This window comes from Astatotilapia calliptera, chromosome 8, assembly GCF_964374335.1.
Source record: "Astatotilapia calliptera chromosome 8, fAstCal68.1, whole genome shotgun sequence".
Classification (NCBI taxonomy): Eukaryota; Metazoa; Chordata; class Actinopteri; order Cichliformes; family Cichlidae; genus Astatotilapia; species Astatotilapia calliptera.
Window position 1 is genome coordinate 18141838 of NC_137429.1, and position 25847 is coordinate 18167684.

General features: G+C 44.0%; 1 protein-coding gene across 4 annotated transcripts in view; it reads left to right on the forward strand.

The window, feature by feature from the left end:
- The first annotated feature begins 4419 nt into the window (after positions 1–4419).
- The window catches only part of ntn2 (netrin 2), a 44436-nt gene continuing 23008 nt past the window's right edge, over positions 4420–25847 (forward strand). The window contains exons 1-3 of one of the 4 annotated variants that reach the window (XM_080305534.1): positions 4420–5156; positions 12004–12134; positions 17499–18753. In XM_080305534.1, coding sequence (XP_080161660.1) covers positions 17703–18753 — 1051 coding nt within the window. In that variant the 5' untranslated portion in view covers positions 4420–5156; positions 12004–12134; positions 17499–17702. Of the gene's footprint in view, positions 5157–6146; positions 6328–7348; positions 7671–12003; positions 12135–17498; positions 18754–25847 lie in introns of those variants that run through there. The other 3 variants (XM_026178735.2, XM_026178738.2, XM_026178737.2) reach the window with 3 other exon arrangements.

Below are 25847 nucleotides of genomic sequence, written 5' to 3' on the forward strand. Positions count from 1 at the left end.
TTCTATAGGCCAGCAGGGGTGAACTCCTCAGGTCCTTAGTAAACAGTTTCCTATGTCCTATATTTAAATTTAAAGTATTAATAAATGCAACGTTATGTTCATTTTTATAAATTGTCATCTTCTTGTGTATCCAGCAGAATGATAAAGCTTTGTGGGGCCTAACTTGTGATTGATAACTTATAGTATGAGCAAAGAGTTCCCCTCTGTGCTCATGACGTCTGCTTTTAAAAACTAACAGTGAGAACGCTCACCTCAAGGATTAAAAAATAAGACTTTGCAAATCAGTCAATTCAATTCAATTCAATTCAATTTTATTTATATAGCGCCAAATCACAACAAAAGTCGCCTCAAGGCGCTTCATAGATACAGAGAAAAACCCAACAATCATATGACCCCCTATGAGCAAGCACTTTGGCAACAGTGGGAAGGAAAAACTCCCTTTTAACAGGAAGAAACCTCCGGCAGAACCAGGCTCAGGGAGGGGCGGCCATCTGCTGCGACCGGTTGGGGTGAGAGAAGGAAGACAGGATAAAGACATGCTGTGGAAGAGAGACAGAGGTTAATAACAGATATGATTCAATGCAGAGAGGTCTATTAATACATAGTGAGTGAGAAAGGTGACTGGAAAGGAAAAACTCAATGCATCATGGGAATCCCCCGGCAGCCTACATCTATTGCAGCATAACAAAGGGAGGATTCAGGGTCACCTGGTCCAGCCCTAACTATATGCTTTAGAAAAAAGGAAAGTTTTAAGCCTAATCTTAAAAGTAGAGATAGTGTCTGTCTCCCGAATCCAAACTGGAAGCTGGTTCCACAGAAGAGGGGCCTGAAAACTGAAGGCTCTCCCTCCCATTCTACTTTTAAATACTCTAGGAACAACAAGTAGGCCTGCAGAGCGAGAGCGGAGCGCTCTAATAGGGTGATATGGTACTACAAGGTCATTAAGATAAGATGGGGCCTGATTATTTAAGACCTTGTATGTGAGGAGCAGGATTTTGAATTCAATTCTGGATTTAACAGGAAGCCAATGAAGGGAAGCCAAAACAGGAGAAATATGCTCTCTCTTTCTAGTCCCTGTCAGGACTCTTGCTGCAGCATTTTGGATTAGCTGAAGGCTTTTCAGTGAGTTTTTTGGACATCCTGATAATAATGAATTACAGTCGTCCAGCCTGGAAGTAATAAATGCATGAACTAGTTTTTCAGCGTCACTCTGAGACAGGATATTTCTAATTTTAGAGATGTTGCGCAAATGGAAGAAAGCAGTCTTACATATTTGTTTAATATGTGCGTTGAAGGACATGTCCTGGTCAAAAATGACTCCAAGGTTCCTCACCGCGTTACTGGAGGCCAAGGTAATGCCATCCAGAGTAAGAATCTGGTTAGATACCATATTTCTAAGATTTTCAGGGCCGAGTACAATAACCTCAGTTTTATCTGAATTAAGAAGCAGAAAGTTAGCGGCCATCCAGGTCTTTATGTCTTTAAGACATTCCTGCAGTTTAACTAATTGGTGTGTGTTATCTGGCTTCATGGACAGATAGAGCTGGGTGTCATCTGCATAGCAGTGAAAATGTATGCTATGTCTTCTAATGATACCGCCTAAGGGAAGCATGTATAATGTAAACAGAATTGGTCCTAGCACTGAACCCTGTGGAACTCCATAATTAACCTCAGTGTGTGAAGAGGACTCTCCATTTACATGCACAAACTGGAGTCTATTAGATAGATATGATACAAACCACTGCAGCGCAGTACTTGTAATACCTACAGCATGTTCTAATCGCTCTAATAGGATATTATGGTCGACAGTATCGAATGCTGCACTGAGGTCTAGCAGGACAAGCACAGAGATGAGTCCACTGTCAGAGGCCATAAGAAGATCATTTGTAACCTTCACTAAAGCTGTTTCTGTGCTGTGCTGAGCTCTGAAACCTGACTGAAACTCTTCAAATAAACCATTCCTCTGCAGATGATCTGTTAGCTGTTTGACAACTACTCTTTCAAGGATTTTTGATATGAAAGGAAGGTTGGAGATTGGCCTATAATTAGCTAAGACTGCTGGGTCTAGAGATGGCTTTTTGAGTAAAGGTTTAACTACAGCCAGCTTGAAGGCCTGTGGTACATAGCCGATTATTAGAGATAGGTTGATCATATTTAAGATCGAAGAATTAATTAATGGCAGGACTTCTTTGAGCAGTTTTGTAGGAATGGGGTCTAAAAGACACGTTGATGGTTTGGAGGAAGTAATTATTGAAGTTAACTCAGAAAGATCAATTGGAGAAAAAGAGTCTAACTTAATATCAATGGTACTAAGAGTAGCTGTAGATAATATTACATCTGTGGGGTGATTATTGGTAATTTTTTCTCTAATGATAAAAATTTTATTTGTGAAGAAGTTCATGAAGTCATTACTAGTTAACGTTAAAGGGATGGTTGGCTCAAAAGAGCTCTGACTTTTTGTCAGCCTGGCTACAGTGCTGAAGAGAAACCTAGGGTTGTTCTTATTTTCTTCAATCAGTGATGAATAGTAAGATGTTCTGGCTTTGCGGAGGGCTTTCTTATAAAGCAGCAAACTATTTCTCCAGGCTAAATGATGATCCTCTAGATTTGTGACACGCCATTTCCTCTCCAGATTACGAGTCATCTGCTTTAGGGTACGTGTTTCAGAATTATACCACGGAGTCAGGTACTTCTGATTTGAGGCCTTAGTTTTCACAGGAGCTACAGTATCCAGAGTCGTACGTAGTGAGGAGGTGAAATTATTAACAAGATAATCGACCTCTGTTGGGGTAGCGTTCAGATAGCTGCTTTGCTCTGTGTTGGTACAGGGCATTGGAGATGATAACAGTGGGTGGAGTATATTCTTAAACTTAGTTACAGTGCTTTCAGAAAGACATCTACTTTGATAAAGTCTACTCTTCACCGCTGTGTAATCAATTATTGTAAAAGTAAATGTTATCAGGAAATGATCAGACAGGAGAGGGTTTTCAGGAAACACTGTTAAATGTTCAGGTTCGATGCCATATGTTAAAACAAGATCTAGAGTGTGATTAAAGTGGTGGGTGGGTTCTTTTACATTTTGAGAGAAACCAATTGAGTCTAATAACAGATTAAATGCCATGTTGAGGCTGTCATTTTTAGCATCTACATGGATGTTAAAATCACCCACAATAATTATTTTATCTGAGCTCAGAACTAAATCAGATAAAAAGTCTGAGAAATCAGACAGAAACTCTGTGTAAGGCCCAGGTGGACGATAGATGATAACAAGTAAGACTGGTTTCTGAGTTTCACAGCTGGGGTGGACAATGTTAAGCATCAGGCTTTCAAATGAATTAAAAGTCTGTCTTGGTCTTTCATTAATTAATAGGCTGGTGTGAAAAATTGCTGCCACACCGCCCCCTCGGCCTGTGCTTCGAGATTTCTGGTAGTTAGAATGGCTCGGGGGTGTTGATTCATTTAAACTAACATAATCATCCTGCTGCAACCAGGTTTCTGTAAGGCAGAGTAAATCAATTTGTTGATCAATTATTAAGTCATGTACTAACAGAGACTTGGAGGAGAGAGACCTAATATTTAATAATCCACATTTCACTGTTTTACTCTTTGGTTCAGATGTGGATACTTTATTGTTCTTTCTTTGTGATTGTTTATGTTTAAGTTGTTTGTTGCTGGTTTTTAGTTTGTTTTTTGTCTTTTTGGAAGCTGACACAGTCTCTATGGAGATGGGTTTTTGGGGGGGTAGCAGGAGGAGAGAAGCTGCAGAGAAGCGTGTAAGACTGCAACTCTGCTTCCTGGTCCCAACTCTGGATAGTCATATTTTGGGGGGTTTAATAAATTTGTCCATATTTCTAGAAATGAGAGCTGCTCCATCCAAAGTGGGATGGATGCCGTCTCTCCTAACAAGACCAGGTTTCCTCCAGAAGGTTTGCCAATTATCTATGAAGCCCACATCGTTTCTGGGACACCACTCAGACAGCCAGCAATTTAAGGAGAACATGCGGCTAAACATGTCACTCCTGGTCTGATTGGGGAGGGGACCAGAGAAAAAACAGTCAGTGCTAACAGAGTGACTTTATCTGTGATTAAGTGCCAACAGAAGATTTCATTACATTCTGGTGAGTTTCCTTGTGTAGCTATAGTGAAAAAAAGATGGGAAAAGCAGTAAATGAAAAACAAATAATCCAAACAATCAAATAATATGGCAAAGTGATCTGTTTAATTCAACAACTTATCTGAACCTATAACACAGCAAAAAGAAATCCCGACATGAAATGATAGTATTTTTTCTTTGTGTATTTTACTTTATTTCAGCTGTGAGCTACAGACTTAAAAAAATGTGTCATCACGCTGAAATCTGTTTGATTAGTCAAAAACGTTAATAATGATGATCGGTACTGTGTTAGTTCATATATAACGCTGCTTACTTGGGTAACTGAACGAAACAGCCCTAATCTTAACAGTAACACTTGTTTTCATGCTAAGGCATACATGTCTCCACGGTGGCCACGCCAGCTGATCCAGTTATATCGTGGAAATGCTCTCTTGCTTACTGCCATACAAACAACCACGAATCTTTTTTTGTCTCAGAAAATCTGAGGCTGATAAAACGTCAACAAAGGTGCACCTGGTGGAAATCCACTCAACTCACCAGCTTAATTAGTGACATAACTGGGTATCATTTTCACGTTATCTTGCTCTGAGGCAATGCAGAGCCGCCACTAGAACCCCGTGATAAGGAAAATGTTCAGTACTATAGCGCCACCTAAGTGTGAGTTGCATTTATGTACTTTGGGGCAGATTTTTTTTTTTTTTTTTTTTTAAGGCACAGGTTATTAGTCTGACTGAGTATTACACGGTATTCGCCACAAGAGGGAGGCGAGTCTCCACTGAAAGCCAATTGGGGGTTTCCCCTCTGGATAAGGTAAGCATCTCTCCTTGCGCCCGACAGCAGGGGTGCCAAAAAATGAAGCGAGGAAACAGTCGGAGGCTGACATTTTCTCCAGGGTGTCCGCCACAGGGAACCTAGTGCCGAGAGCCCCCGGGCTTGGAACAGACAGACGGGGTTGTTTTGCAGACACAATCAGCAGACTGATCCAAGTGCAACAACTAAAGGACCGAGGAGAGCTCCCCGCTTGAATCCCATCTGACAGCAAGTGAGTGTGTTGCCTGTTGTTAGTCTTGCTTTCTTTCATTCTGTCTTTAACGCAGTCCAGCCTCTCCCACTTGTAACTGCAGAGATAATCTACCTAGATTACTGGCTGGATGGTGGAGCTCCTTTATTTCACAGGAATGCGTCAAAATTGTCCCCTCTCTCAAATAAAACGCGTGAACGTGGACTGCACTGCCCCCGTGTAAACAGAAACGCTGGCAGCAAAATGCCCCTACTTGTTTTTTTTCCCTCCTTTTAACAAACCAAAGAGTTTGAGTATTTTGTGTTTCGGACAGTTTGTTGGATCAATTGATGAAGGCCTGCTGTGTTTGTGTCAGCTTCTCTCCATTTGCTGCCCTACTTTCTCAAACGTTTAGCACTAAACTCAAGTATTTTAATTCAAAACACTGGAGAATATTTGAAGCGCCTGTATCGATGTTCAATCTGCAAATCTGAGAGATTTTAATAAGACTGGGATAGAAATGCATCCGAAATATTAAGATTTACTACAAGATCCCATTTAGAAGCTTAACTCTTGGAGAGTTATTTGGAAAGAGTGGAGACAAACCACCTGAGATTAAGAACTAAATTGCTCTTATATAAATAAAGTATTAATCGCTGAACAAAAGGAGTCAGATAAACCTTTGTGTTTTAAGTTTTCTGGAAGCAAATCGAAAAATCCCAATATTCTGTCTCCACTGCACGGCTCCCCTGTATGCTTGCCCTTGCTCGTCACTTACTTTCATCAGACTTCATTAATTTTAGCCCACTTTCTGAGCCGTTTTCCCCTTTGTGTTTAAATCCATTAACTGATTTGAGTAATTTCCTTTTCCCCCCTCTCCGTGTCTCATTGTGTTCACTGATACTGTTAATTAGTATTGGCTGCAGGTGTGCTCCGTGGGCGTAGCGCACGCGCACGGGGTTGGGGGTTAATGCCTATTAATTTTAATTATCCGCGGCTTTGAATTCGTGTTTGAACGGTCTTTGTTTGAGATGAATTACTGGATGAAGGCAGGGCGGTTCCGGGCCCGGGCCAGGCCAAGCTGGGCCATGCTGTTCCCCCCAGAGGATGGTACAGTAAATCGCCTACAGGAGGAATGTTGATCAGCTTACAGCGGGCCAGGAGGTTCTCGGGATTTGATCGACCGCGATACTAATGACCGGCCTACCCACCGGTAGGCAGGCTGCACCTGCAATAACACGTAGAGCAACACGCGAGCTGTCGCCTATAAATTACCTGGAATTATGAAGTGAACTGCGGCCCGTCCTCGCGGTTCTGCCGGGCTGGTTTTACACGTGTGACAAGTTATCCTCTGTGCTTACATTAAATGAACTCTGCCCAAAAGTCCCGACACGGCCTATTTTATTTGGCCGTTTTGTGATAAACGTCAGCGGCTCTAATTGCCGTTACCTACGTCTGCGATACCTGCTTTAATTCTCAAATCCCCGAAAATCCATTTGCTCCCCCAGTGCGCCTTTGGGCACGCGCTCCCCAGACGGGCTGTATAAAATTGCCAGCACTCATCACGACAGACCGCATGCTCTTTAAAGTCACATGAAGGCAGTTAATGAGTTAATGCGATGCTGTCATAGCCGAGGGCGCAGGTCCACATTTTCTCTGCCAGAACGAGCCTCTTTTTACACAAGCGCACAACAGGCAGTCCTGGTGTGTTTGATTCCATGTTACTATTATTAATAAAGGGGGGGAGTCGGTGCCTCGACGCAAATAAATCCCGCGTGTGCTGGACTATTATTGGGATTAATAAGTCACAACATTCTGCATCTGCCTCTTGTTTGTTTGGCCCCCGCTAACCCCTGACTCTGTTTCAACAGGTTCAGCGTTGTGCGCTCATTACGACCTCCATATGGCTGCCTGTGAACACAGCCCGGCACGTAGCGTTCAGAGCAGGCAGCAGAGTAACTGCCGGTCCGTAAAGTGGCGGAGATGTATTTGTTGTAAAAGTGAGACCGTGGAATGAAATCAAATGATATAAGTAGTGTTTTTCTTCGCGCATATTTATTTCTTTTATTAATTGGGCGCCTCTTCAAATTACAGGAAAAATGAAACTTAAGTTATCCAAATACTGTGCGCTATTGGATATGCAGATCTCTCTCTCACACACACACACCCTCACTCTCTCTCACCCTCACTCTCTCTCTCTCGGGTGCGCTCTTTCTCTCTTGGTTTTGGGGGAAATCTGGGTTTGATTTTAACGGGGAGTAGCCTAACCCGGGCTCTCTTTACATATGGATGTACTGGACGCTCTTCAGTCGCTCTGAGCTTCGGACGGGGATGAGTTCGGTGGTTCATCTCTCCTCCCGCCGCTATCTTCTCACTTGTGCTTAACTATTTTTTAAAAGGAGACGAACGTGAGAAAGTACGCCTCACTTTTTTCCCCTCGTTTGGAGAGGACGGTTTTTGACGGAGCACGAAGCTTGATGCTAAGGTGGATCTCTCGCTTGTAGGACGTCTTTTAAAAGTACTAAGTCAGCGGCTCTACCGTCTTGTGACACTGGGGTAAGTTTATAATTTGCGGCTCACCGTGCCTGTTTGTTCCACACACCCGGCGTGTGCGCGTCTCTGCGGAGAGCAGATCTCAATTTTACGCACCGCTTATTTTCCTAGTAAGTGACTCACGGCGCTCGCTGTGACGGGCTGTCCAAACCTGCTATTTGTTTTAAACGCAGGCAATGACTGTTATTACCGCATTACAGACTGAGGTCGTGTAAGTTTCGGGTTGCTGAATCACCGGGACGCGCTGGATCAGAGCGGCGGACATCACGAACAGGTGTCAGCCTCCACGGTTTACACCTGGCCCACGTGTCGCCGCAAAGGAAAAACAACAATGTCAGCCCGTGCCGAGGTGCAAGAGGTGAGCTATATGAAAGCCAGCTTGCATGCAACAGCTTCCAGGTTCGGGCACTGGCGCGTAATCGGTGCATTGGCCGCTTCTAATATTACCCCCTTTTCCGTTCGACGCCACCACGTGCAACTTGTGGTTTAAAAAAAAAAGGGGGGGACATTTATGCATTAAAAATGTTTAAATTAAGACACAGTAGCTCGTTTGGAGAAATAACTTGTCTTTATTATTAAAGGTCAGGAAAATCTGTCTAAATCAGGGTTGGCAAACATAAGTCCCAGGGGCAAGAATCGGCCGCCCAAGACTCCAATCCGGCCCACTTGATGGAAAATGTGTAGGAGGACATGAATATATGACTTTTGACCGTCCTTTTACAAGTTTTGAAGCCTTTTTTTTTTTTTTTTTTTTTACTGATCCAGACCTTCCTCATTACCATTCATACTGCCCCAAAGTAAATAAATAATAGATTTCTATCATTTTAAACATTACTGCTACACAGAATTTAAGCCCAAAGAGTTGTGCTGACAGATTTCATACATTTACTGCAGCAGCATTTCTTTATCATTTAGAAATGCTGTTGAAATTTGACTTTCTTTTTTTTATATTAAAATCTCTCTGGGTTTAAATGTGTAGTTAAGCTTCTGCACACTGACAGAAAGGGGAGTTTCACTGGTACGGCCCACATAAGATCAAAGTAACGTGTATGTGGTCCGTGATGTAAAATTAATTTGATACCTGTGCTCTAAACTCTAAATAGCAAATGATGATAATACATTTTTGCACTTAAGTCCACTTCCTGTCAGGGTGTGATGGGGAAACAATAGCCTTTACAATACTGATGAGGTTCACCCTCCCCGAGCTCATCCACTTCTCTGCTCTCAAGCAGGTACAAGCCTGGAAGCGAAAGCGAGAATCCCATACCGATGGCTTATCTTAACTGCTTCAATAGACTTAAAGTATCCCCCTATTGCGCTCTGAAACAGTGTCAGCCACTTGACCTACTTCTCACTCTCGCCGCAAACGCCTGGAATCGGTGCACGATGAGGGCCTCTGAAACCTTGCCGCTCGCCAAGGTCAGAAAGAATGTGAAATGTCAAGTCGAAGCCAGAGGAAAGCAGGGGGAGTTTAATGCATCTGAAGCGAAGGGCTGTTCATCTGGAGTGCAGCCACTGCTTCCCTGTTTTTGCAAATTAATCATCATTATTTAATTGCATCACACCCTGCTTCCATCAGTGACAGAGCGAGGGAGGTAGAGCCAGGAGCAGCTGAAGGCACATGATGTGGAGGCTAATCCAGAGCAACATAGTGCAGATTTTTATTAACTCCTTAAAGTGCGGCTGGATGGGGATGGTTAAAGCTGCAGTAACATAAGCAGACTGTTTTCTTCTGCCTTGAAGAGCAGGATTCCTCTGGATCTTGGCTCCGTCCACCTGAGCGAGTAAAGTCAACACTTCCACTATATTTTTCCTTCTGTGGCTTCAGCAGTTTGACGAGAGCGGGAAAGTAATGCTATATCTGTTTCTCCTAGTCGCATACACTGCTCTGTTTTTACTGTGTGTAACTTCATCCCCCTTGAGTCGAGCATTCGAATAAACTGTGCAGGCTGATTAATTAATAAGGTCTGCTCAACCACGAGCCTGTGGGAGAGGCTATCATTGAACTCACGATGCAGCTGTTTGTCAGGAGCTACCATATCAGATTCTGGTAGCTACAGGGATAAAACACAAGATCCAAGAATTAGAGTTTGATTTCAATCCATGAAGAATTGATATATTCTGTTTCCAACCTTGCATTTATATGCAGCCCATGAGCTGAATGTGGTGTGACAGAGTACCCACATTACATGCACTCACTCAGGCAGCATCTGTCCCCACTTCAGAGGTGAGAATGAAGTTGAAATACTATCTTGACTGCTGACTGAATTGCCTGTGTGATATCTCTCTGAGTGACAAATTAGGTGTTTGTACTTGCTTACCTTCTCTGTTAAAATACCCATCATTCATCAGCGTGATACCCAAGATGGCTCTCGCTGTGGGAAGAGGACCCAGAGGCAGAGATTCACATTTTATCCCACCACTTCCTGCACCAGCAAACGCTAGGCCTGCGTTTGCTAGCTGCAGATTTCATCCAGATGCAGAGTGGTGTGTGTGTGTGTGTGTGTGTGTGTGTGTGTGTGTGTGTGTGTGGGGTCCACATGCGTATATCTGGCCCCACTTATTTCCTATCAGTATACTTATCTGACTTGGATACACACAGACACATCCATAGTGATGGAAAAGTGTTAGTGCCTTTACACTATGACCTCTGACCTGTGGGCAACTCCCCTACAGAAATCCCCCTGGGGTGTAGTAACATCGCCCTCAAGGGAGAATGAATAAAGATGGAGAGGAAAGAACAGGAAGAGGTGAAGCAGGCTTGTCTGAGTCACAAGCTTTGGCATCCGATAAAGTGTCTTGTAAATACAACTTGTTTGTCAAGGAGTGTGTTTAATGAACGCAACCTTCGGAGTATTTCAAGGACTTAATAAAACGATTTGCACCCCCTTTGGAGTTCAAAGTAGGTCCGTGCTTTTGGCTGTGGTGGGGTAGAGGTTGCTCTTATGCAATGGAAAAAAAAAAAAAGAGGAAAAGAGACCGTTTTTCCTGTTAGGGGGGCTTTTGGGAAAACCGCGGCTCTGCCTACCGCAGCCAACCTTCAAAGGGTTTTAAAGGAGCGTTCACCTCTCTTCTCCTTAAATCCTTCCATGCCTCTGAATGAGTTACTTCCTCTCATACCCAGAAACGGCTCACCTGCCTCTCAAGCTGCGGTCTGGGTTGTGCTTATGTCCATGGGAAATGTTCCGTAGGGCAGCCCTCCAGTCCAACCGCTTCCTGAAAACACCACACTTTGGGAAGTTCAGCATTTCTCACATGTCTGTATTATCGCTGTAATCCTGCTACTTGATAGCTTTCATCCAGTGTTAAAGGAATTTGTTAGTCTGCCCGCCATCGTGGTCCGAGGATATCATCCATCTTTTTCGCTCTCTCTCTCTCAAGCTCATCTTGACAGCACATGTAGGGGAAATATTTCTTGTATTTGAAAACAGATCACAGCGTGACATAGGTGGCTATAAATTTTTGGACGCCGGTCCTTGTACTCCAAACTTTTAGCCTGTCAGCTAAAAATCCAGAAGAAAAGTTTTTCCTCGTGGGAGCTTCATGGAGATTTTTTTTTTTTTCAAGAAAATAGTTCCACATCCTGTAACGCAACATACTTATGTTCAGAATGATCCATGATCCATTTGGCTGTGACTCAAATAGATTCAGAGTTTGTAACTGCTAACTCACATACTTTATTTTGCAGTGTGATTTAAGGTTGAGCTTTCTGTAGGATTTAGTCTTAAAATCAGTTATTTTACCACAGATGTTTGGTTTGTGTCACTGACTAAATGTTTTTTAAAAAAAAGGTCAAAACTAAAAAAGAAATTATTTAAATGCATCATATTTTATTATATTTTTTTTAACTGTAGAGCTCATACTCGTCTTCACCTTACTTACTGTGTTTTCTTCTCGCTTTTTATGAGTGCAGTCACATTTAAAAGTGAAGCAGAAAACACATGAGTCGGATGTGTGGAGGCTCTAAGTTGGAAAAACAACTAAAACCAAAGGTCTTGTGTATTCATTTGATGTGTATTTTTGCCTGTTTCTGTTCTCACAGTTTAACCCTCTTTAATCCCGTGTAAATTCATGAGTAATGCCTAAAACTTTCTGTCTGCTCATGTCCTCTCCACTCCCTTACGCTTCTCGTTTTCTCACCGAGAGCAGGCTCACCTCACTAAACCCTCTTTTTAACAGACAAAAATATACAACAAGGTGTCCTATCAGCAGTTTTCGTGACTTTTTGCACTAAATACAAGGATCAGCAGCTCAGTACAGCTTCCCGTCCAGAGTCTGTGAGAGCCATCTTAACTTCTCTGTCTGTCGTCTCTCCTCCTGTTTGGTTCTGGATCAGGTTCTGTTGATTTAAAGAACTGCTGTCAGACTCGGGGCCGGCGGTGTGGGCTGGGTCAGAGAAGCTGCTGCATTCCTCTGCTGGGCGTTCAGGGTTTCTCCCTGTGGTGTCTCTTTCTGTCAGATAGAAAGGTAGAGAATTTTTTTTTTTTCACTTGGATGTTTTATGATCTTCTGTGGATCTGCCTGCTGCGTCTCAAGCCACACAGACACTTTGAAACGGCTTTGTGTTATCCCAGAAACAGCCAGTACTATCTCATGGACTTTGCTTTAGCTACAGGAGTTTGATATAGCAGTAAGGTGATGGTGAGTAGTTTTGAAGGTTGGAATTGGAGGATTTGTCACATTATATACACACACACACACACACACACACCCTCTGAGGAAACATAAGCAGGCTTTAAAAATTTGTTAGTGATCCCCGTGCTAATGACGCCCTCAGCTGTGAGAGGTTACACCCCTCTTTCCTCAGCCCTCCCCCTGCCTCTTCAGTGCCTAATGAATGCTAGTGAGGTACTCAGACTTTCCTTCACCCTCACGTACTTGCACACAAACACACACACACACCAATGGTAGGATCTTCATGACCGTGGAGATGGACATCATTAAGTGGGATTCAGGCTGATAATATCTGACCCCTGTTACCTGAAACCTGTCAGTCATGTTGATTGGTCTGGACAAGTTTGTTTATCTTTCAGGTGTGTGTGTGTGTGTGTGTGTGTGTGTGTGTGTGGGGGGGGGGGGTGCAAAGTGGACAGGGATGTGATTCATGATTAATCAGAACTGTCATTTATGGCCGGTTCCATTTTCTCAAATATATAAATTTATGTTATTCTCTCATAAATGGCATCAATTAATAATTTATAGGTGTGGCACAAAAGCTAAAATAAACCTTGTGAAACGTGACTACTTCCTGATATCTGAAATAGAACACTAGTAGTTGATAAATGGATAAGATTGAGGGGATGGAGTAGATGTAGGGGATTCCTGTTGCTTTCCTGTTCAGCGGTGTAATATTCATACAGTGTATCTTTCCATGCTGATAATGAGAATGGAGGTAGCCCTGTTGTTAGCCTATTAAAAATCCCATCATGATTCCAGGCAGCCGGTAATAACCCCATTAGGGATTACTATACAGCAGGCTGGAGGGTTAGCAGGGTACCAATTTGGACCCCAGCTTGCTGTCATCTGAGACGGTCGTCGCAGAAGGCCTCCATTCAGTCCCACTTTGAGTGCAGCCAGCACACCGTCGCTCCAGAACAGCAGGAACGGCTCCCAGTTGGGATACAAAGTGGCTCAGCTGGTCCCTCTCCTATCCTCACCTCCCCTGGCGCCCTCCTCTTCACCCAAGCCAAATAAAGCCTCTCAGCCACTTCTGTTTTCCTAATCTGTGAACTCTGACAGAGGCGCCCACGCTTGAAAGAGAGACAACTCAACATGGGATGATCTCCCGGTGACAGCGAGAAGCTGAAAAAACGTTCCCAGGAATGTCTCCGCTGAAACCACCAGACCACCCTGTCATCTTCCTGTTCTTCTCTTCCTCCCTTTCTCTCTCGTCTGTCTTCCTGGATTTCTGCTCCCTCTATTCGTCGCCCACATCTCTTTAATCTAATTTCCTTTCCCATTGCCCCTCATCATCAGCCTTCCTTAATTGGGCTCACTGGTTTGATTTTTAAACCGCTGGATCTGTTCCGACTGCCAAATGGCCTGAGTAATCTTTAAAAACATGCTATGCAGGGGGAGAGTGAGGGCTTTCACTCTAAAAGCCCCATATTATTTTCATTCTCTCATTTCCAAAGGAGTCTATATTACTAATAAGCAAATAATTTAACGCTGCCACAGCCCAGGATTTGGGATCAAAGCATGTTTGCACATTCAGGATTTTCATTGCCGTTATGCCACAGAGGAATGTTGTTGTGACAATTTGCCTAATGTGCAGTTTGTATTTATCACCGCACTTCGACCAGCTAATCATTTTAAAATTACTTCTTTTTTTCTCACTTAAATGATGCCAGTAGGTTTGCAAGCAGGCCAACTTTAACGTGAAATGCAAAAGCGTAGCTATTATAGGAGATCAACATGGGAAGCGATGCATTACCCTCAGGTTAAATGTAACATCTTTACACTCAAATGTAATTAATTAGTGAGCTTGGGCAACGTGGCAGCCAGATTTTCCAACACTTAAACAGAGCCAGGATAACTGCTACACTCACTTGAACGAGAGTGGTTTTAATCATCTCATTTAACTCTTGGCAGGAATCATAATGTAAAAATATTGCATGCATGATTTTATTTTCTCCCACAACAATAAGAATATCTCTTTACTAGAACAATGTAAGCAAATCTGCAAGTCTTTTTGTTTCTCTTTAAAAGCTGCAGCCTCTCCTCGCTAACCCAACATTTCTGTGTGGGATTCGTCGTCTTAATCAGAAAGACGGAGACACTGGACTGCAGCTGTTGCTACTTGAACCACATTTAATGAGAGGCTAAATCTTTCCCACTGAGGGGAAGTCGTAGCTTGTTAAACACACGGCCAAAGCTATAGGCAGATAACTTTTTGCTGAAACAGATTCTTAGTATTTAAAAGGTCAACCTGCTACACCTCAGTGCTGATGTCATAGCAGAGATTAAAAATACCAAAAGGCTGATTTTAGTGGAAGTGAGAAGTCTCTCGTGCATGCTGGCAACTGTTTCGGAGGGCGGACTGAGTGGAATTAAACAGCCGTGTCACTGTACCGTCTCTGTTTAACCTACATGCTCGTCTGTCAGACGCGCCTGACAGCACCAGACCCTGCAAGAGTCCCGGCAGGCACATGGGCCGCACCATATTTAGTCATCCAAAGTCCAGACACAGACCCGTGCAGTCCTCTACCTTAATCTGTCTCCCCTCCATTGCACCCTCTCTCAATTTTTATGTCCTTCCCTCAACTCCCTCCCTCCATCTCTGTCACTTTCCCTCTTTCTCCTACTGCTCCCATTCATCTCTGTCCTTGCTTGCCCTCCCTCCAGTCATTTCTGCTTTATCACTGTCGTGCCCCTCACTGTTTCTCTCCTTCCCGTGTCCCTTTCCTTTCTTGCCTACCAAAACTCTTATATATGATTATGCCATCTATTTTTCTTTGGTCTGCTGTCCACCCACCAACTCTTTCTAAACATGCCCATAAAATCTTCAATCCTGTGATAATTTCTAGACCTTTTTCCTATTTTGTTTCCACTCCTATTTCCTCTCTCCTTCAGAGACTCCCCACAGTTTATTTTCCCAGATGAGCATGCCTCTGATGGAAGCCCGGCCTGGATGCTAATGAGTTGCTAATTCTATCGGCCGCCTCTCTGCGCCCTCCCCACTGAGTGTCAAGCCCACCAGCCTTACCATGACCGGTCTTTTGATGGAGTACGTTTGGTTGATGAACTCCCGTCTGTGTAACCACTTTAACCTCCCTGACCGCAGACACATGCAACCTATCTGTGTCCTTATCTATCCTGCCAAGACCTCTTAGTCCAGTCATTAATGAGCAGACCCATCCTCTCAATCCACTGTGCATAGTGTAAGAGGAAATGTGTTGTTTTTATTCTTATGCTGAGGTCTTTAACTTGCCAAGAAGATTATTTCTGAATGTCTGCTTCACATCTCAGATGTGTTAGGTTGTATTTCCCTATACTCACATATAGGGAACTTCCCACTATATCACTTTATACTAAATCCTACAACTTATGCTGTCATGTCCCAAAAGTTCTCTGTAATTTTTCTGAACTTTTTATTTGAAGTTGTGATGCATACATACAGTAGGTACAGAAGGACAACAGAGTACGATTGCACCTCAAACTATGTAATTTCACATTAAGATAGGGGCATTCGGATTCTCTATAATACAGCCCACAACCCTTTTACAATACTGTGTAGATACTGCATTTCCCTTATGACATTGTATGTTTAAATAGAAAAACACCTGTATGATATTTTATCTCCTTTCCTTTCAAATACTCCAAATGTACCTGTTACTTTAAAATTATTAACAGCATACTTTTCTTCTTTTCTTTAAGAGTGAAAACTGTATCCAATGTTCTCCTGCATGTATCCATAACACACACATACTGAAAATAAAAAAACCTAAACCTAAAAAAATTACCTGCTTAAGGTTGCTAAAATTAACACCACACAGGTTACACTCTGTAATGCGTGACAGAGATTGATATCGATATTCATCACATTAATTTTTCTAAGCATCTGAATTTATGCTTGACAATCAGCTGAATGGTGTTTAAGCACAGAAGAGGCATCCTATTTATTAGGACACGTGGGTGTTATTTTTTGTTTTTGTTTTTTTTGAGGATTTCTATGGACAAAATCCACAAAAATTGACTTTTTTTTTTTTTTTGATTGGCCACAGATGAAGCTTTTTGTTCTACAAAGATGAAGAACGATTCTGTAGTATAAGAAAGAGTGTGGGGGTAGAAGGAGGTGGGTGTGGTGCATTGTAATTGAATTCAAACGGTTGAGGTACCTTCCCAACCCCTCCGCTGTCACTTTTAAAATGAGGCTCTTCTAGACTTGACATCCAGGGAAGTAAAAAGGGGATTAAGGAAGAAGAAACCTCAGGCCATATACATCTCTTTCTATTGTCTGCTTTCTTTGCTCTGGGGCTTTTTCTCCTTGTGCCCCTCGATCTTTCTCGGGGACCAAGAGGCCTCTCGTCAAGCACTCAGCTTATGAAAGAAGCCAGCCAGGTACCTGTCTTGACCCATAGATTTAGTCTGTGAGACACTGAGGCCTTTCTAAGTTCTTTTAAAGTGGAGTTCATTTCTCAAATACCCATCACTTTTGGTGAATTTTCTGGTTCAGCGAATAAACACAATGCTGCCTTCTTTGCGGTCAGCACTGTGTCACAATAGCGTTGCAACGGTTGATTTCCTGTAAAATTCCTCAAAAATTAGCAAGTAACTACAGCCTGGCCTTCGTATGTAGAATCCACCCCCCGTCTTTTTCTTTTTTTTTTCCCTTCTAGGACCAGCGCTTGCAGCAGTGCTTTGACCAGGGTCACACACGGTTCACTGCTCTGCCGCACCACCAGGGATTATGGGGTGACTTCTGCCATGCTGCTCAAGCATGACCAGAAGGCTTGGCCAGTTTTGACCTGAATAGCGTAGGACTCGAGTAGTGAATGAGAGGCCGGCATTGAAATTCAGGATGCAGCTACTTGCAGTCACTTATGTCTCTCTTTAAATGGTCACATTCTCTCTCTCGGGCCCCTCATCTGTCTGATCCTTTGACAGGCTTTCAGTCAATGAAAACATTCACTTGTGGCCGTACAATGTAAAAGATTTTATTTAATTTCCTTTATAAGGGGAAGTATAATTTGGTTTTAAAGATACACAACATTGGGTTTTTTGTTTGCTTGTTTTTTATGCAGTACATCAATGCCACTTTCCATTTTCTATCCTGTTATGGTAAAATATGTCGATGACATTGACCCTTGTGTTTATTTCTCTCTCTTACAGGAAAGGCTCTGGTCAGCCTGAAGCGAAGGGTCACTGAGCTCAGACACTCTTCTTCCACTGACTCACAAATTACACACTCACGGGGGGGGAGTCACACACTGACACATCAGTGCAACGACGCAGACACTCAGTTTACACACTTGGGCAAACACACATACCCTCATCCTTGCACATAGACATCCAAACACAGGCCCCTTGAGCAGGATGAGGGAACCTTGGAGGTACCTGCTGGGCCTGTGCCTCCTGGCATGCTCAACCTTCACCCACAGTGCCGCTAATCCCTTCACAGGACAGCAGACTCCTCCAGACCCCTGCTATGATGACACCGGTGCAGCACGCCGGTGTATCCCTGAGTTTATCAATGCTGCCTTCGGCAAGGAGGTGATGGTTTCCAGCGTGTGTGGCCGACCTCCCTCCCGTTCCTGTAGCGTGGTGGAGCGGGGCGACGAGCGGCCTTCTGTACGCACGTGCCAAATCTGTGACGCAGCCGACCCTCGCCGTGCCCACCCGGCTTCCTACCTCACCGACCTCAACTCGGCCCACAACCTCACCTGCTGGCAGTCGGAGAATCTGAACACCTCTCCGTACAATGTGACTCTCACCCTTTCGCTGGGTAAAAAATTTGAGATTACCTACGTCAGCCTGCAGTTTTGTTCACCACGACCCGAGTCCCTGGCCATATACAAAAGCATGGACTATGGCAAAAGCTGGATGCCCTACCAGTTCTACTCCTCGCAGTGCCGCCGCATGTACAACCGACCCAACAAAGCAACCATCACCAAGCAGAATGAGCAGGAAGCTCTTTGCACAGATGGTCACACTGACCTTTACCCGCTGTCTGGAGGGCTTATAGCTTTCAGCACTCTGGATGGACGGCCTTCTGGTAAAGATTTTGACAACAGCCCAGTTCTTCAGGACTGGGTCACCGTCACTGATATCCGTGTGGTCTTTAGCCGGCCGCAGATGCCCCGGGAGTTGGTACTAGGGGCCGGAGGCAACACTGGAGGGAGGGATGATGACCCCATGGCAGTGACATCAACACTCCCAACTTATTTCTATGCAGTGGGAGACTTCCAGGTGGGCGGGAGGTGTAAGTGCAACGGCCATGCCTCACGCTGTCTGAAAGACAAGGAAGGTAAACTGGTGTGTGACTGCAAACACAACACGGAGGGACCTGAATGTGACCGCTGCAAGCCCTTTCACTATGACCGACCTTGGCAGAGGGCCAATGCTCGCGAGGCCAATGAATGTCTGCGTAAGTCTCTCTTCTTATCTGTCATCCGTTATGTGCTTTTAACAATGTTTTAGTTTTTCTGCTCTAGATATCTCGTGGATATAATCTGGATATTGCATGGGATCATTACTTCAGGTTGCAGACAATCATAAAAAAGTCTGAATTTGAACAACACTGTGGCGCAAAAATCAGTGCAACAGTGGCTGCATCTAAAGTTCTGATTGCATGTCTTAGCTGAGCAGATGAAAATTAGGAAATGCCTGAAAATTTCAATGTTTGTCTATTTTGTTGCGTCTTTTCACGGCACAGTTATTTTCAGGACGTGAGCTGAACTGATGATTTTATACAGAAGCAACACAGAGAAAGAGCGAGCTGTAGAAAAGGATAAATATGAGTTGGAAGACCCGTGTTTGACTGTCATAAGAGTAATTAATGATGTTGCCAGAACATTATGTTGTTTATACAGGTGAAGAGTTGTGCGCTGACAACTTTGGCAATGTCTCTCAAAACACAAGCCCATACGTTCCTTTCATTTCTCATCAGCCTCTTGCATTTACTGTTCCAGTAGAGAAAAACAGGGCTACTGCACTCAACTACATCCTGAACTTGTCTATTTAAAAAAGGAAAAAATTGTTTTGCACAAGCAAGTCTAAACAGTGGATGACAACAGCTCGACTCATTGGCACACGGCTACGGCTAAGACTTCCAAGAATGTTATTTGGCAGCGTTTGCCGTCACCTCACGACACACTCAGTAAAAGTCATCCAGACATGCTCTGAAAGCATGCCAAGAAAAATCATGGCAATTTCTGTGGCAATTTTTGTAATGTAAGTAGATTACCTTTGTATAGGATCAGGCCTTTCTATGACACCAATTTTATGGCTGTACAAAGGTCTTGCTTACATGTCACATTAGCATTTTTATCAGGATTCATCCTCTAATGTGTGGCTGTTTCTTTGGTGGTTACACACAAATATATATATATATAATAATTATTATTATTATTTTTTTTTTTTTTTTACAGCGTTCTTCTGTTGGTGTGAATAGACTTACGTTGAACTCAATTCAGGTCAATTTTGCTTGTCATAAAAATGTGTTAGCGTAGCAAAATAAAACCATATTAGAAACCACTGTCCCTGCTTTAACCTTTATGAAATAAAATTACAGCCAGAGAAGGAGGGGGGAGAAACAGGAGCAGAACATTGAAAAACTCAGTATATTTTTCTAACATGTTGTAATTGCCCTGTGAGCTGGCCTGAGTTCATATTTAGCATTGAACAGAGCCAAATCTGTTTAAAGGGGGCAGAGAGTGACAGAGCCAGAGAAGCGAGGCCGTTCTAGCCTTAGACTGGACTTAGAACTGACACGGGAGATTTCAACCTTACTTTTGGCTTTTCCTCCTCGACGCCCTCGCTTTCTCAGCTCACAGATGCAGGCACACATACACCTAACCCCTTTCTGTAACAATATCCTGTCAATCCCTGAGTGATTTCGCCCTCGTACTTTTGCGCACGCCCTCCTTCAAATGTCCCGTAGCCGTTTGTGAAGTGTTACGCCCGCTTTCCGTAGATCTCATCTCTGTGGGATTGATATGTCACTTTTACCCAGAAGTTCTGGCCTAAATAGCCCGGCTCCACGGGCCAACTACGATGACCTAATCCCGGTGTTGATACAGGGCAGTTAAAGGTCTTTGCTAGTCGCACGCTATACCTGATCACACATCCTGATTTGCCAACAAACCAGTCCCAGTTGTCCCTAATTTCACGTTCCACAAGCTTCTTTTTTTTTGCTTTTTTTACAGCCTATTCCACTGGAACCACTTCCAAAATATTCTTAAAGTAGCAGGAGGGCCTTTTAAAGAGGCTTCTCAGTGTATAAATAAAGCCCCTTAAGAAAAGAAAATGCTGCCGTGCCTTGTCGATTTCTCTGCTTGCTTTTCTTTTTGAGACGTTACACAAACTGATTGGGGGGGTAAGAGTGGTAAGTTACATAGTGGAGGAGTCCCTTAGGTGTCATAAGAGGTCCTGGGGTTGTTTGGGTTTGGAGGGAGAGTCTGAAAGGTCACGATCCTCCGTGCAGGGGTGACGGAGTTAAGCTGATTGGGAGGTGGTTTGTGGGTAATGAGGAATTCAGAGTGGGCAGATTTGGAGCCACATCAAAAGCTGTTTTGCACCCTGCCACTGAAGCCGAGTCGGCTCTTGAGAAATTATGTGCCTCTTGGCTGATTTTTTATTTTTTTTTATTTTTTTTTTTACCCTTTCAAGTTCCTTTTAAATGTTGTGCAAGGTTTTGGTCTTATCGGTCTTGACTTAAATCTTAACATGCACAACGTGAACATCGCCTCCAACAGAACTTGGGTTTTGCTAAATGTTCGACATGCCCCGCACCAGGATTTCTGTCTGTGCTCTTGGCAAACTCGCATAGCGTCTCCAGACACAAGCCATGCGCACACACGCCCATCTGCCGCCTCCCTCTCTATGAATCCTGCCTCGAGACATTGGTTTACAAATCCCTGCTGTAGTAGTCGGAGAGGGCAGCCTCGTAAAGGATTGTGTCTGTTTGTATTGAGGGAGACATGATGGAAAAATCTGTGATTTATCTGCTCGGCGTCCGAGCCACAGGAGAGGATAAGGAAACAGATGGATAAGAGCTATTTGGTTAGTGGTTGTGATGGAGTGTGGGCTTTTCTGCTGGCGTGGCCGGTCTCGTAATGTAAATACTTTATGTTAACTTAAAAATATGAGACACTAGATCATGCCATAAATTGAATCTGCCAAAGTCGCACCGTAAGATGAAGAGCCCTCTTGTGGAGTCAACGACAATGTGACATCCTGAGTAGATGATAATTTATGGTCTCGTAGCTCTCTGTTCTTGGCTGTGTCCACAGCCGTCTCGGCCCTGTTTGGCTGCAACAACAAGCTGCTCTATTCTCCAGCCCTTCCTCTCCCTCATTTGTACTCAACCTGCAGGAAGTCCAGAGCACTGCTGGGACGCTGCGAGCTCGGGGCCAGACACCATCCATCCCCCAGTGGCCCACCGAGCCAGATCTGCTTCCAGTGTTGAGCCAGGCGCGCTGGTATGCATTAAACAGGGAAGTCATTTAAAGACTGATTGAACTGCTGTTTCGTCTGATTTGCCAGAAATGCAGGTGAGCTGCGGTTAGCAGCGAAAGCCGAGTGTTTCTGCTCTGCTGACGTCTTTGGGCATGGTGTTGAATGTTTTGAGTAGGAAATTTGACACACTGGGTCCACGGAGGGAATGAATGATATGGTATTCTTCTTTTTTTCTGCACAAGAGGGTTTAATTTTGAAATTAAACAACCAATCAGTCAAAGACCTTTTCACTGTAGACTCTCAGGCCATGTCATCACCTGAAGGAAATCCCACAAATTAGTTATTACCTCTGAAAAAAGTTATTAGCTGTTATATAATACGTAGATGCTATTAGATCATGTCTGCTTCACTAATGAAACAGTGGTCTTATTAAAATGTGACTTTTACAGCGGAAGAGGAAGGAGAAGCAGAACGGACAGATTTTTGCGAGTCTTGTCACAAACCCTCTCAAGCTTTTCAGGGGGCTTGTGGCTTTTTGTGGGCTCAGCTTATGTTTTTTGGAAACTATTAGCTGGAATTAGGGGGACATTGACAGATGGGTTTCTTAGGGAAAGCAGTGTGATCCAGCAGTGGTGTCAAAGCAAGAGGCCGGCCAGCAACACATGCTCAGAACCATTACTCTGATGAAGCTTTCAGAGCTGGAAACTCTGAAAGACCACAGAAGCGCAAATTCGCCGCTTTTTTTTTCCTCTTTTTTTTTTATATCTCTTTTTCCACCTTTTCATTTCTCTCACTGACAAGGGGCAGATGGTTATTCAATCCTTATTAGAATTTCAAAATAGGCCTCCATCCTTTCACAGCACCCCTCCTCCTCGTCCTCCTCCGCCTTCACCTCCGCCAAGGCCAAGCAGAGGTCAGGCCCGCGTTCCAGTCATGGAGCAGATTCATCAAGACACTTTTTAGAAACTTACTTGTTAGAAATGACCTCATTCTTAAACATCCCACACATGAAAGCATGGCACAGTATGCGTGAAGATGCATCAGCGACTGATTTCACAGATGAGCAACGTTTGTGTGCTTTTATTTTGAAATGAAAAGCTAACATCACCAGAGCACTTGGTACCTTAAACTGGTACAACATGGTCAGCTGAACTTTTTTTTTTTTTTTAATTATTATTATTTTAATCTGACTGTAGAGGCCATTATGAAATGAATCTTAGTAAGATGCTAAATATAGATGGCTAAGGATGTACGTTTGTTCCATTTTCCTAATTTCACTAAGTGACCTCCGCTGCCTTTGCCATGGAGGCAAAGGGGGAAACGATGCTTCAGTTACTTTTGTTTGTATGTGTGCTTGTTGAGGGGGCGTGGGGGTTGGTGAGCAAAAGAAAGTGATTTTTTTTTTTTTTTTTTTTAAAGAAACCTCCTGTGCTTTCAAATAATTACACAGCCGCAGAATGTTGTTTTTAAAATCATGCCTCTGGGATAGTTAGCGTGAGACACGAGAGTTATGGTATGGCGAGGCCAACAAACATAACATTAGGCCTCTGAATTCTGTTTTGGTGGGGTGCGCGCGCTTTAAGAATTTGAAGCAGGTCCTTTAGGACAGCAGGATTTGGTCACTTTGACTGTAAGCTTTGCTCTTTGCTTTTATTCCCTCTGTCAGTATTGCAGCTTTGGTTCGTGGCCAACCCGCAAGGGACTGATGCAGTTCTCATTCGGCAAAGCCACCCATAAAGGCTTCCTGGCAAGAATGAAGCGCGGTTAAACAAACGTTCAGGACAGCAAAGTGTCAAATAACAGCGCTTAATGTCAGCCGGGTTAAAATGCTGGATGCTCCGCGGCTGCCCGAGGCCAAGGGAGTGCGCGTTAGTGTGCGTACGAATCTCCTCGCGTCTGTGCATGTGTGAGAGCCACATGTAATCTGGAAGTGTGATGTAGCATTTCATCCCGGTGCCAAAGCAAACTGGTGGAGCTGCAGTGTGTGTGCCCACCCTGCTTTCCCAGGCCCACATCAACTCTCACCCACAGATGGTAGCAATCACCTCCTGAGGTGCCCTTCACCTCCAGCGTTGTCTTTGCTCTCTGTCCTCGTTGTAGCACACACTTCAGTGTTCCCTCTTCTGCCTGGACAAACTCACGCCTGCTGTTTTGTATTTCATCTATTTCGCCTCACTGATATCAGCCTCCTCCTTCTATCGCTGAATTCGTCATTTCGTAATGTTTTTCCTCTTCATATGTTGTTGCAAGTGTTTGTGTTCTCTTGCCTGGAAAAAGAAGAAGAAAGAAGTAGTATTTTGGCTGCCAGCCGGTATTGCTGGTGGCAACAAGTTTCAGAGGGTATTAAAAGAAAGTATGTTTTAGTATGAGCTCCCTTTTAACAGGTTTTCATTCATGTCTATACCTGACTCAGACGGTGGGGAAATAGACTGATCTAAGCAATCAGTCGCTGGCATCGTTTGCATTTTGTGTACTGCATTTGAAGTGAAGTCAAAAGAAGACTGCATCCATCTCCACTGAGGAAGTTCAGCCCATGAATACATCTTACAGACCGGATCTGTAAGTCAGGCTACCTCTGCTTCTCACTGCTGATTTAAACATCACCTTTACGACTCCAAAGCCGCTTCAAATGTTCAGCTATTATTGGGGTTTGAGCCACGGTTCTCCACCATTTCTGCTGTCATCTCTGGCCAAGGTGGTGAATTTTCACAGTATGTTCCATCTGTCACTTTCTATTTCTATTTCTAACCCAAACAGGGCATCTCGTGCAATGCCCAGAGGCTACATCATGCATGTGTGTGCCAAGAGTCAAGGCAAAAAGTAAAAACTGCTGCACTTTACATTGGTTCTTACTGATTCTCCATGATGATTTGATTGCACAACATCCTCTGCTGCTTCTCCTGATTGCATCTTATTGACTGTGACAAGGAAAAAAAGAGCAAGTAAGAGACGGAAAGCAAAGGCAGTGGCAGGACAGAGATAACGATGTAGGGATGTGAAGTGGACCAGTGAGGGGAAACAGAGCTAAGGACTCAAATCTCACTGACACCAGGCCCCCAACCTGGCAACCCTCCAGACTAATCTTGTTAAAATCTCTCCCTGCCTGATGCCATCCAGAGAGAGAAAGTGGAGATGCAGGGGAAAAGGTGGACGAGAGCGAGGGCCAAGGCAGGAAACGAGCAAAGGAGAGACGAGCGACCAGCATTTGAGATGGGGTCTTATGAAAGTAAAAAGAGAGGAGGGGTAGCAGAGGTATTAAGGGGACTCTTAAGTTCAAAAGGGCTCCTGAGAGCTTGCTCTTAAGCCAGCGGCGTGAGGCTAACCACAGAACCCATCAGAGGGAGGGGAAGTCTGAGAAGTGGTATCATATCTGAAATTGAAAGATGTCTGTGTGTATGGGGTGGGGGGGAACAAGAAGCTCTTGCATACTGTACTGAGTGTGTAATGCACCCAGCCGGATTTCCTGTTAGTCCTCAGCTCTGACTCTTTAAGTCATTGTCTCAGCTTGATGTCCACAGCTCATTAGAGTCTACAGATCCAGCAGAGCTTACATCTGCTTATGACTTTTATTTTTTATTTTTTTACCCTCAGTCCATATTATTTTGTGGGCAGTTATTACCTCTTGAGGCACTTATCACTGGTGTGTGTGTGTGTGTGTGTGTGTGTGTGTGTGTGTGTGTGTGTGTGTGTGTGTGTGTGTGTGTGTGTGTGTGTGTGTGTGTGTGTGTGTGTGTGTGTGTGTGTGTGTGTGTGTGTCTCCACACTGTACACTGGCTTGGCTATAATAAGGAGCTAATTAACCGGGTGTTCCCCTTGGTGCCCTGAGCAGGTGGCTGGAGCAGCCAGGTGGAACTCGGCCCAAACACACACACGCGCATTGGCATACACACATACACACACATGATGGCAGCAGCCCATATAGCAGAGCCTGTTTGGCCAGGCGAAGAGAGCACCCAAGGGGGGCTGCTGCAAGCAAGTCTGGACTGTGGCATGGGCCAAGAGGGGAAAGGTGGTTGGTGTGAGCGCACTCCAATTTTCAAGGACCAATTTTAGCCATGGGAT